This window comes from Hylobates moloch, unplaced genomic scaffold, assembly GCF_009828535.3.
Source record: "Hylobates moloch isolate HMO894 unplaced genomic scaffold, HMol_V3 SCAFFOLD_1, whole genome shotgun sequence".
Taxonomy (NCBI): Eukaryota; Metazoa; Chordata; class Mammalia; order Primates; family Hylobatidae; genus Hylobates; species Hylobates moloch.
This window is the reverse complement of record NW_026652276.1, coordinates 34,022,094-34,034,710: the sequence shown is the minus strand read 5'-3', so window position 1 is coordinate 34,034,710 and position 12,617 is coordinate 34,022,094. Positions and strand designations below refer to the sequence as shown.

The 12,617-nt window shown below is 38.4% G+C and overlaps 1 protein-coding gene across 2 annotated transcripts in view; it reads right to left on the bottom strand.

Moving 5' to 3' along the window:
• Positions 1-12,617, bottom strand: part of PLEKHM3 (pleckstrin homology domain containing M3) — a 206,703-nt gene that overhangs the window by 109,315 nt on the left and 84,771 nt on the right. For both annotated transcript variants that reach the window (XM_032754736.2, XM_058439120.1), the window contains exon 5: positions 1,840-2,033. In XM_032754736.2, the coding sequence (XP_032610627.1) occupies positions 1,840-2,033 (194 nt within the window). The remainder of the gene's footprint in view (positions 1-1,839; positions 2,034-12,617) is intronic.

Sequence of the window (12,617 nt, the reverse complement as noted above, 5' to 3'; positions counted from 1 at the left end):
ACTGAACACCTATCTTGTGCCAGGCATTGCATTATATAATGGTTATGAACAAGTCCAGGAAAGAAAAATATAGGGAAAAGGGAAAATGAAGGGGAAAAATGCTATCTTCATTCTTATAGCTTTGGGAGTGCCTTGTTTCTAGAACTCTCATTTCTTTCCTGGTGGTCTGGCCATAAGGCACAGTACATGGTGGTAAACCACCAGACTGCTGGAATCGAGTAGAGATTCTTAGTCATCCATATGAGGAGAGGACCTTCTATTTAATTTCTAAATGTGTGCCCTGATTTGGCATATTTTAAGCAGAGCAAAACATTATACCATAAAGGTATCTAACATGATTCCTATGTAGAGATTTTAATATTGTCTAGAAATACAGGCACAAGAAAACTAAGCTCTGAGCAAAGCCAGAAGGTACTGAAAATAATAGAACATACTTTGAACATTAAAAATCTTGCATCTGGTTTAGCTGGTAAATTAGTTTGAGACATATAATTCTATTGCCTTCCAAGGAAAGCCCTGATCTTTTAAAATTAAGATCTGCCTAGACTTTATAAGAATAAATCCTGACCACTTTCTGTGCTTTCTGAAACACAACTAGGTAATAGAATGACTACCACTGAGAAGTATTTTGCTTTATGGCAGCTGTCTTTTCATTATTATTTTATGAGAGCTTGTCTAGATATTATATATCCTTCACTATCTACATTTAGTTCTTTTTAGATGCCCAGGGTTATGTCAGTTTCTTTGGATCTAATTGGATCTCAAAACTCCATCACTTCAATACTTTCCAAAGGTTCTTAGGCAGGTAGGCTTACCTCCAAAAACATTTAACATGACTAATGCATGCTGCTGGTCATTTCTATTAAAACAAAAAAAATTAAAAGGTATTTTTAGAGATTTATGAACGCCATCAACAATTATTTCAAGTATAAGCTAGTTTGTATATGCCAAGGGTGAGACTTTAAATGCCTATAAAATCTGTCTGTAAAAAAGGAATTTTATGAGAGCAGGCACATTTTAGTTTCAACTTTAAGGATCTGAGCCTGCTTTGGACTTGGTGTTCTATGAACTATGAGCTAACTAAGTTACGGGAAAGCAGCCTGCACCCACGGTAAGATGAAAAGACAGAATCCTGGGCCTGTGCATTTTAATTATAGCTCTACTGCCTGCATCATTGACCAAGTTTGGGTATTTGTTTCTGTACAGAAAATAAGATTTGAGGCCCACACAGTGGCTCATGCCTGTAATCCCAACATTTTGGGAGGCTGAGGCAGGAGGATCGCTTGAGTCCAGGATTTTAAGACCAGCCTGGGCAACAGAATGAGTCCCTGTCTCTCTTCTTTAAAAATAAAAATAAAAATAAAATAAATACATAAAATAAAATTTGAATAACCATCTACTTATTTCCCATTGAAAATGCTTTTTAGTTATGAACTATTTTAAACATGCTTATTTTTTGCTGATGAGAAACAGGAATTGAAATTGGGAAAAGTATAAAATACTACATAAGTGACCAGTACAGATATTTCCATGATTATTATCTCAAATTAACATATTGGTAAGAGAAGCCTTCACCGTCCTGGCCACTCGATCCATGGGTGAAAGCCTTCAGTAACGGTGAATGTTATTTTCATTGTGCTTGGCTTAACCAAATGGGGACCTTGGAGTAAAAAAAGTAAAAATATGAGCCCAGAGAGAGGCTGGCAGTGGAGAGGCGGAGGGAGAGTCACAAAATTAGAGGCGGTCCGTGCTGGAAAGGCCCTCTGGAGATAATCTCACCACCCTCCGTGGGCGGGAAAGAAAAACAAACGGGAGCCGTCTGAGATTTATGACTCTTACCTGCGGCGGAGATCCTCTGCCACCGCTGCCCGGCAGCTGAACAAATAGGCTCGGAGCGACTTCAGCCGCTGCCGCAGCCGCAGCACGGCGGCCAGCGGCTCTGCGTGGTGGTACAGCATGGCGTTCTCCTGCTGGATGTCAATGAGCGGCTCCTCGTATACGTACTCCAGAAACTCCTTGGCCTGCTTCGACACCTACAAAACAAGCGTCGTCAGTCAGTCCTGGATAAGCACCTGGCTCTCCACACCTGCTCAAACTAGGAACCATCGCTGAAATATCAAAGGAACACGATTATTTTCTCAGTACAGACAAATGAAAAAGTCTGTAGTTGAATTAAATGTAAATTTTGACTTCTCTCTCTTCCAGACATTCAACTGTAAGCTAGGAAGGAATTTATTAATTCTGTACCTTGACTGCAGTGGTGATTATAGGAACCTACACATGTGACAGAATGGCACAGTATGGTGCCGTTAAACTGACCTATTATACCAATGTCAGCTTGCTGTTTTAGTTTTTGATATTGTACCTTAGTTGCCTAAGATGTAGCCAAGGGAGGAAACTGTGTGAAAGGTACCCAGAACCTCTCTGAATTGTCTATGCAATTTCCTGCGAATTCACAATTATTTCAAAATAAAAAAGGAATTAATTAAGAAGACTGTCTTAACACAAATGCTGATTTTTAGAAATGACATAAATTTATATGTGCATATATATGTATGAATATTCCATAACATTTTTTAAAAGTAGCCACTTAAAAAATAGGTAAATCAAGGCCGGGTATGGTGGCTCATGCCTGTAATCACAGCACTTTGGGAGGCTGAGGCGGGCAGATCACTTGAGGTCAGGAATTCGAGACCAGCCTGGCCAACATGGCGAAACCCCGTCTCTACTAAAAATACAGAAATTAGCCAGGCGTGATGGCACATGCCTGTAATCCCAGCTACTTGGGAGGTTGAGGCGGGAGAATTGCTTGAACTCGGAAGGCGGGGGTTGCAATGTGCCGAGATCATGCCACTGCACTCCAGCCTGGGCAACAGAGCGAGACTCCATCTAACAAACAAACGAACAAATGAAAAGAGTGAATCATGTACATATTACAACATTCAAGAAGGATAAAAGGATATTATTTGCAGAATAATCTGACTGACTAGCAAGCAAGCTCAAATATACTGCTTCAGTGACCAGAAAGGAGTTGCTCTTATTACAACTTTGAACTTGGGCTAACTCCAGCCAATATATCCATCCAATTCTGTATCCATCTCAAGTGGTAATCCACGGTAATCCACAAGACTATGAAAGTTCATTTTATAATGTCATTGTCATCAGTAGAAATAAATAGTACATGGAAACACAATGTCTCAGAGATACAGAGGGAGTGGCTTAAATAATGCATAACATGAGGGTAATTTTTCAGAATCTCTACATACCAATCACTGACAGTGAGATGTAGATTGGCTACTGATACATAGAAAGTTGGCTCAGTTTCTATTTATGGAAGATAAAACCTCTCTAAAAAGTTTCCATTAAAATCTCTCTAGGAGCAAGGTTAGAATTCAACATTAAAATAAACAAAAAACTTTGCTTATTAAAAAGAAAAGAAAAAATCTACTATGTTTCATATGATAGGCTAGAAGTATATTAATGAAGATATATAGGATACAGTTCCTACCCTCAAATGGCTCACTGTTTAGTATGAGACAAATATTTAAAACAAAACCACATGTAACATGCAGCATGTACCCTGTCATCTGCTACAAAAGAGGTATGGATGGGGCCCACTGCTAGCTTAGAGGAGGGAGAAATCAATTCTCCTGGTGGGGAGAGGGTTGGCAAAGCAGGTGGCACTGGATCTGGGTGTAGAAGATAAACAGAAATTCACTTGGTGAACAAATGTGGGACAGAATAGAGTACAACAGGCAGAAACAAACATAAAAAGCCCTCTGTATGTATATGTGATAATTAAATATATGGCTATTATATGCTGATTATAAATTTCTCGTACATAAACATAAAATTCAATATGATCATTTTCTTATATTGCAAAGCTTATACCAAAGTTTATGTTCTTTATAGAATGCAAAAAATATATCATTTAAAAAATAAACTTCTAATTTTTTTCCTTATAAGCAATTATTTTTGAGGTACCTGTTGTGTGATCCTATAGCATCCTGCAGAGTTAGAGTTACAGAATTAGAGAAGTTTACAGTCTCTGAAAATCCAGGTCACAAAGAGGCACCTAGAATTAGCCAAAATCTTCAACTATCTAACCAGATTGGAAATAACAGTTATTCCTCACTTTTATTTTTGAGGCATATATTAACAGACACAGGTATATGCCAGATACTGTAGCAGGAATTAGGCATTCAGTGGAGAATAAAACAAGCATGGCCCTGTCTTTAGGTATAATAGCCCACAGTTCAGTGGGAAAGAAAGAATTGTGTTTAAATATTTTATTTATCATGATTAAATATTTGCGATATTTAAATATCTTAAAATGAGGAAAAGACTGATGGTGTTTTGGGAAATGAAGTAAAACCCACTTGAAACTGTTGCTAAAAAATGATGTATTGTACAATTCAATTAGTCTTTCTGGCTCTATTGAGCAGTGTTTATATGGAGTCAGAGCCCTGCTGAATTAGGTTAACAATGCTACCTTTTAGTAGGTGAACAGAGCGACAGAGGGCACTGGCCAGTCTCCCAGGCCTTAAAAGGCTTCTCTCTTCAGGTGGTACTTAAGCCCAAAAGGAAGAAAAAAATCTTTTACAGAGAAAGTAAAAGCAGTGAGACAAATGGAACAGCAGCCACTGACATCAGTATTCATAAACTGAAATTACAAAAAACAAAAACAGAGCTCGTTTCAACCATGTCGGAGGCGCTGCCTTCACCAGTTGTTACTAGCAGTAGGCATATGGTGCACATCGCTAACGCTGCTGCCTAAGTACATGAACAAATCCCCACCATGTTCAGCATTTTTGGCAGCAAGGCTGAGCACATGCACTCATTTTTGAGAATCAGGCACTAACAATCGGTGAGGGAATTTTTGAGAGAACTCAAAATCTGGCATGGCATACTATTTTTGCAAAATAGAGCATTGTATCCCCACTGATTTCCTAAGTTCTAAATGACCCTCCACACTGGCATGAGGATTGCACTCTCAAACTCTACTCGAATTAAAAAAGAAAATGTTAAAAAAAAAAAGTTACTTAGGAACAAAAGCCAAAGATATTCAGATATTCTTAGGTGATAAAGTTTATGTGAGAAAAAGTTTTTTCGTTAATATAAATATTACATGAATTATATGTGAACACTGACTATGTTCCAACTAAGAGCTAGAGCTACTGTCCTACTTCTTGCCAACCAAACTACGAAAAACCTAAAAAGCCTGCTGCCATTTCTGATGTAATGAAAAATTCAGCTCATAGTCAGGTGCAGATGAATGAGCTCAAAACTCTATTTTTAAAAATGAATGGTTTTGGCTGGCACTCTTTTCCATGATACCACTCCATTCACATTAGTATTAGTATTGACCTATTAGTATTTTACCAGATAATATTTAATATTTATTATATTCATTCTATTCATATGAATGAATTTCTATAGCTTTTGTAGCTTATAAACAGAATAGTTTAAGCTATAAGAACTCAACTCTGTGACGGTGATTGTGCTGCAGTTTGTAAACTGATTCTTTCTTCACAACCCTGCCGTCTACATGATTCAAGAGAGATGAGAAGGAGGAATCCAAGAGGAAAGAGGCCTCCTCCCCTACCTCACATTCAGGAGGAGTTGGAGAAAATGGTAAAATCACATTATGATTAGCTATAAACTAATAATGACCAGATTTGCTATTTACACATATACATTTATAAGTAAACATATATGTCACTTGATTTGAACATTATTAAGTGTCATCAGTATAGATTCGAACACAAGACGACTTTTGTTATGCTAGTGACAGCCACTTCTTAAAAACAAAGTTCTTGAATGTTGTTCAGGTTTGCGTAATCCTGAGGGAGAGTGTTCTGGTATGCTCCCCCACAAAAATAGCCCCTGGTGATAACGTAATGGGGCAAAGGGAATGTTTAACTATAGACAGCAATTTGGAGATGACATGGTATTATGGTGGTGGTAGTGAGGACTTTATTTTTATTAAAGGAGGAAAATGTATCAGAATAAAACATGAATAAGAAGGACTCATAGAATAACAAAGACTAGTAAAGATAATCTAATTCAATTTTTCTCAACTTGTGTTCCAAGGAACACTAATCCCACAAAAAAGACGTTCTGAGGTCCAATAAGATGTATGCCACACACCACTTTCTTTCCTTGGAGATTCAAAGTACAGCATGTTTGCATATTAAAACTGAGACATCTCTTACCGAAGAAAACCTGCTTAACCCAGCCACTTCTCAAAGCTATTTTACTACAGACACGGCAGCTGTTTAGTGCTGCACAGGATGCATGGGTGGTGGGGGTATGGGAGATAAGATCCAGCCTGGACCCCCACTCACCAACCAGAAGAAAGGGCGTCTTTCTCTACCTTGCTGTATCCTCTTGCTAAGCTGTGAGTTTGCTGAGCTGTGTTCTGGAGGGGCCCTTTTCCAATTCCTATAAAGCTGGCCTAGCTGTGGCCCTCCTTTTTGCGTAACATCTACTAATATGAAATAATTTGGTAATGCTCTGTGGAATACACTTTGAGAAACACTGAACTAATCCATTGCCTGTATTTAATAGAAGAGAAAATTGAGTACAAAGAGCGTAACTTATTTGTGGTCACGTCATGGTAGAATTAGAGCCAGAACTCAGATCCCTGGATACTCTGCTCTGTGCTTTTTAGCATTGTTTACATTCACAATTCTTCTTATTTTTTAATAATGTTACCATACTCTTATCAGCTTATCACTCCATAAAAGAGTTTTCCTGCCCCTTCTCCATCTCACAGCAAGTAGGCTACAAATGAAGACTAACCTATAATGTAATTAAGCAGGACACTGACATGTAGGATCCCATTTGATTTTAACTTTAAAACTGAAGTTCAGTAACATTTCATTTATACATAAGTTACTTATTTGTGCAATTTATTTTATTTTATTCTATTTTAGAGACAAGGTTTTGCTCTGTTGCCCAGGCTGGCTGGAATGCAGTGGCATGATCATAGTTCACTGTAACTTCAAACTTCTGGGCTCAAGGGATCCTCCCACCTCAGCCTCTGGAGTAGCTAGGTAGGACTACAGGTGCATGCCACCATGCCTGGCTAATTTTTAAATTTTTTGTAGAGATAGGGTCTTGCTGCTGCCCAAGCTGGTCTCAAGCAAATCCTTCTGCTTTAGCCTCCAAAAGCACTAGGATTATAGGCATGAGCCACTGTGCCCAGTCTATTTGTGTATTTTTTTTTACTGTCTTTCTCCTTTCACTGGAATAACAGCATCCATAAGGGCAGAAACTATGTCCCCAGTGCCTAGAACAGTGAGCACAATAAATATCCAGTAAATACTTGTTGAACAAATGCATGAATAATTTACAATGCTCTGGCCATAACTTTGAAGCGTACACTCTTGCTTTAGACATAGTTCCTACAGCTTGGTTATTTGTTTCTAAGTTCCTAACATATTTAGAGTCCATAAAGAAGAAAAGATAGCTAGAGGCAGCACGGATACAACATAAATGACAGCTGACATCCTAGCACCAGGGGAAGAGAGGCACCTACAGGAAGCTACAAGGTGAAAACAAAGAGCATACAACCCTAATTGAGGGCAACTTGGCACTATCCATCAAACTCACAAATGTACATACCTACATCTAGGAAGTTATCTACAGATAGTTTTGCTTATCAATGAAAAAAATTATATTCGATATTATGTAAAAAGTTATTCATTGAATTACTGTCTATAATAGCAAAGGACTGGAAAAATCTAAATGTCCATCAAAAAAAGAACTGGTTAGATAAATTAGTGTGTGTGTGTGTGTGTGTGTGTGTGTGTGTGTGTGTGTAAATATGTATGTAAAATTCATGAAATATTTAAAAAAATGCAAGGAAGAGTTTTATTATCTAAATGGAAAGCTCTCTAAGCACAGGGTGTATACTATATCATCATTTTTGTATGAAAAAATACATGTACATAAAATATGTCTGGAAGGATACACGAGAAAGGAGTGTTTTGGTTGCCTCTGAGAAGAATGGGGTGAGTAGAAAGGAGATTATTTATGTATGTACGCATGCCCCCTTTTACTTTTTGAACCTTGAACTTACTGAAAGTATACTATATTCAAAAAAGAAGAATGAATAAAATATAGCAGTGCAAGGCATTTAGGGAAAAACAGCCTCACTTACCACATTAAACTCTCAAATTATCTATCACAGGACAGAATAATCATTTACATTTATAATTCTGGTTCAGGCACAGTGGCTCACGCCTATAATCCCAACACTTTGGGAGGCTGAGGCAGGAGGATTGCTTTAGGCCAGGAGTTTGAGACCAGCCTGGGCAACATAGCAAGACTTTGTCTCTACCAAAAACTCATTTAAAAATTAGCCAGGTGTGGTGGCATGCGCCTGTAGTCCCAACTACTCAGGAGGCTGGAGTGGGAGGAATGCTTGAGCGCCAGAGTTCAAGGCTGCAGTGAGCTACAGTAGTGCCACTGCACTCCAGCCTGGGTAACAGAGCACGACCCTGTCTCTAAAAAAAAAAAAAAAAAAAAAAAGATTCCAAGGCATTAAAAAAGTTAACTTTTAATATATATTTTCTTAAATAAAATATGACAGTTAAAATTTATAAAATCATAAAAGTAATATAATCCCATTACTGAAAATTTGGAGAATAAAGATCAACAGAGGAAAAAAATATCTATAATCTTACCACCGTAAAATAACCACTTATTGCTTTGGTAAAACGTTTCCTTCCTGTATTTATTCCCATCTCTATCATAAAAATTCATAGCCAAAATCATAATAAAATCAATTCTAACGGTAATGCTTTTTAGTCCTGTTAAAACAGTCACTGTGGGCTAATGGAGGAGAAATTAGGAAACCTTCAGTTTAATTACACTTTGTTCTCAGAATCTCCAAATGACTCTGATCAAGAGGTTTTTCCCATCAGTGAGCTTTTCCTCAGCTCCACAAGGGCAGTAGAACTTGCCTTGAACACCTCTCAAGATGTAGAGATAGGAAATGGTTTATGTAACATGGAAAACCCCTAGCTAAATGGAATGTGAATATTCAAGCTAGGATGCAAATAAATTTTTTTTTAACAAAACTAAAGGAAACTATTTGGAAGAGTTGGAGTTGTTTGATTTCCTTACCATCTCTTTGCTACGCTTGATATTTTTGATTGGGGGATAGGGAAAGTTATCTTCAAAGAGATTTTATTAGAAAATGGCTATAGAAATTGAGGATAGGGTTTAGCGCTTCCTAATCTTGGAGCTCAATTCAATCTTCAGTATAACACCAGAAAATAGATGAAATCCTGCTTTAAAAATAATTAGGATTATTAATACTCCAGAGGGCAGGCCAGGAAATGCTTAAGATGACAGATTTCATTCTGTTCTGCAAAACCATTTTTTACTCTTTTAAATGGATATTCAAGCCAGTCACGTACTTGCTATTAAGGATAGCAGGCAGATCTAACAGAACGATGTCTGGTCTTGGAAACTGATAGGTCTGAATTGATCCTCACAATTAGGAGAATTAAGTTAAATCCTGATATCTGAGAAAAGACAGCCAGACACTGGACTAAATGGAATATAGTTACTTAATGCCAATGAGAGATGATCCAGATAAAATCCACCAGGTCCACTTTTGCTTTAAAATCTTCCTTGGTCCACTAAGAACTTAGGAAGGAGTGGTCTGACAAAGGAGATTTTCCTCATGTGCAACATGGATGAAGCGAGTGTACCTAATATCTTCAATTACCTACCTATCCTCTCAAAATCAAATCTAATTACTTGAGTGACCACCACAACAAAACATCCTGCTTTACAGAGAGATTTTAAGTGTCAACGATGGCTGAATTGGTGATTTCTGTGACCTTCAGAGCTCATTGTAAACAGATTCGGATCTCCTCCTCCATTTCATGCCATCATCAACCATGCTTGCCTTTTAATTTTTCTTATTCAGTGCCACATTTTCTGCTTTTGCTTTACTAATTGGTGTGTATTCTGGTGGCAGGTGCCACACGCCTAAGCTCTCAATGGATCACAGGGCTTGGACTGCCTCACTCACTTGCTCTGTAAACACCTCTCATAGCTGTCAAAGCCCCGCTCCAAGCAGATTAATCCAAAACTTCTAAACCAAGCTCAACTATCATTCTTTCCCTCTAAATGAGTTTTCATCTAATACACACATGGCAAATATATTTATAGCCTATATGCAAAGTGTTAAGTACAAGAAGCAGAGGATAGAATGATAATTTTGTCTGGTAGACAGGAAAGAAAGAATCAGGAGAGGAAAAGAGGTTTTAAGCTGGGTTTTAGGATTTGCTGTTGTGGGTGAGGGCAAGAGGAAGACAAGAGGTGTGAAACAGCATGGCATGACAGGGAAATAGACGGATGACTGTAATATTAATGAAGAGATTGGTGCTGGGAAACGGTTATGGATGAAGGAGCTAGGAAGGCAGGCAGGGACTAAGGATCATGAAGGCTAAGAGAATTGTATTTGTCCTGTATACAATCGCAGTCAAAGCTAACCATAACTGAGGGCTTATGATGCGCCACACCCTGTGCCAGGTGCTTTCTGTGAATCACTCATTTAGGCAAACAGCAACCTTATGAACTGGGTTCTATTATTATTTCCATTCTAAAGGTGAAGAAACTAAGACTGAGACAGAGTAAGAAATGTACTTAAGGTAAGATTAGGACTTTTCTTTTGAAATATACCAGCCAGAGAGCGACACTTAAAGGCAGGAAGTGCAAATCGGAGGCTCCTGACTTCCTTCATGTAAGTGAGACTGAGGGTTTGAGTTAGTGTGGTGGGACTGGAGTACAGTGGAGAGCATGGCCTCAAGAGCTAAAATAAAGGCTTGGTTTTGCTAACTGCTTAGGCAGTGTAGGTGTGCCAGAGGGAGGATTCCAGGATGTCTCCCACATCTGGCAGTGGTGACTGTGGGGCATTCACCAAGACAGGTACTGTGCACTTGGGGGAACATCTGGTGAGTGTGATGTGATAAGGCCAATTTGGGAACTGTTAGAGTTTGATGTTCCCAGGGGACAGGCTTCATTCTTTCATTCATTTAATATACATTCCTGCTTGTCTACTATGTGCCAGAACTGTGCTAAAACACATTCCGTGTGCCCAGAGAGCTCACCTTTATAGAGAAAATAGACAAGCAACTAGCTGTTATATAGATGTTATGATAATGAAAATAGTAACAGCTTCCATTCATTAAGTGCCTATCACAGTCATTTGCTAAGTGCTTTTCTTATATTACCCCAATTCACACAACTCTTTTAGGTAAATATGTGAAAATATGAAGAGAACAAATTTGGTACACACTATGTGCTAGGCACTGCTCTAAACATGACACGTGCATTAACCCATTTACCCAGCAGTAACTCTATAAGGCATTAATATCCTCATTTTACATATGAGGAAACTGACACCCATAGTCTAAATAACTTGCCTAGGTTTAACAAGTGACAATGCTAAGACTTGAGCCTTGGCAGTCTGGGCTCGTTTTACAGATTACAAAACTGAGGCTCCAGAAAATTCAAGCAATTTGCCCCAAAAAATCAAGCAACTGATAACAGGTAGGGGTTTTAACTCCAAGCTCCTGCTATTAATCCCTTAATAAGTGCAGTTCTCAAGGTCCACATGACATGATGGTGGCATGAAGGCGAGAGTCAGCAATGCCATCAATGGGGAATGGTGGGGAGCAACAAAAAAGCTGTCACCACGGAGGACATGCCTTCTTTAGCTCTCAAAGAATAAGCAAGGATTCCCTAGATGGATAAAAATATCTGGAGCACAGGTGGAAAGATGGTCACTAAACAAAAGAAGGGGTTCTTCTTTCTCTCAAGTTACGAGGGAAAACAGGATAGGTACAAATATAGATAGATTTGCAGATATTCATATTCATAACTTCATTTTTCTCCTTGAAGTAGGAGACAAGGTCTTACGCTGAGAATAATTAAGAAGAGGCATCTTGAAAACAGTGAAGATTTGGATGATTATTGGGTAGAACTGGAAACAGAGTTGCCCAGGGATATATTAGAAAAGGACATAAGCCAATTGACCACTCACAATTTTCATGTTTGTTTTATTAGACTCCAAAGATTCCAGGTAGGTGACAGCTCTAGGGCCGTTCCCCACCTACTTGCTCCTAGGTAACATAGTTACAATGAAAATAAGTCTCAGATATCTGTTAGCAAGGTGGCATCAAAACAGACATACGCACATAGACCAATGGAACAGAACAAGAACCCAGAAATAAATCCATGCATTTACAACCAACTCATTTTCAACAAAGCTGCCAAGGACCTACACTGGGGAAAGGACAGTCTCTTCAGTAAATGGTGCTGGGAAAACTGGATATTCATATGCAGAAGAATGAAACTAGACCCCCTCAGGATATACAAAAATCAAATAAAAATGTATTAAAGACTGAAATGTAAGACCTGACAAATAAAATGACCAGAAGGAAGCATTGAAAAAATGCTTCAGAACATTGTCCTGGGCAAAGATTTTTTGGGTAAGACCTCAAAAGCACAGGCAACAAGAGCAAAAATAGATAGGTAGGATTACATCAAGCTAAAAAGCTTCTGCATAGCAAAAGAAACAACCAACAAAG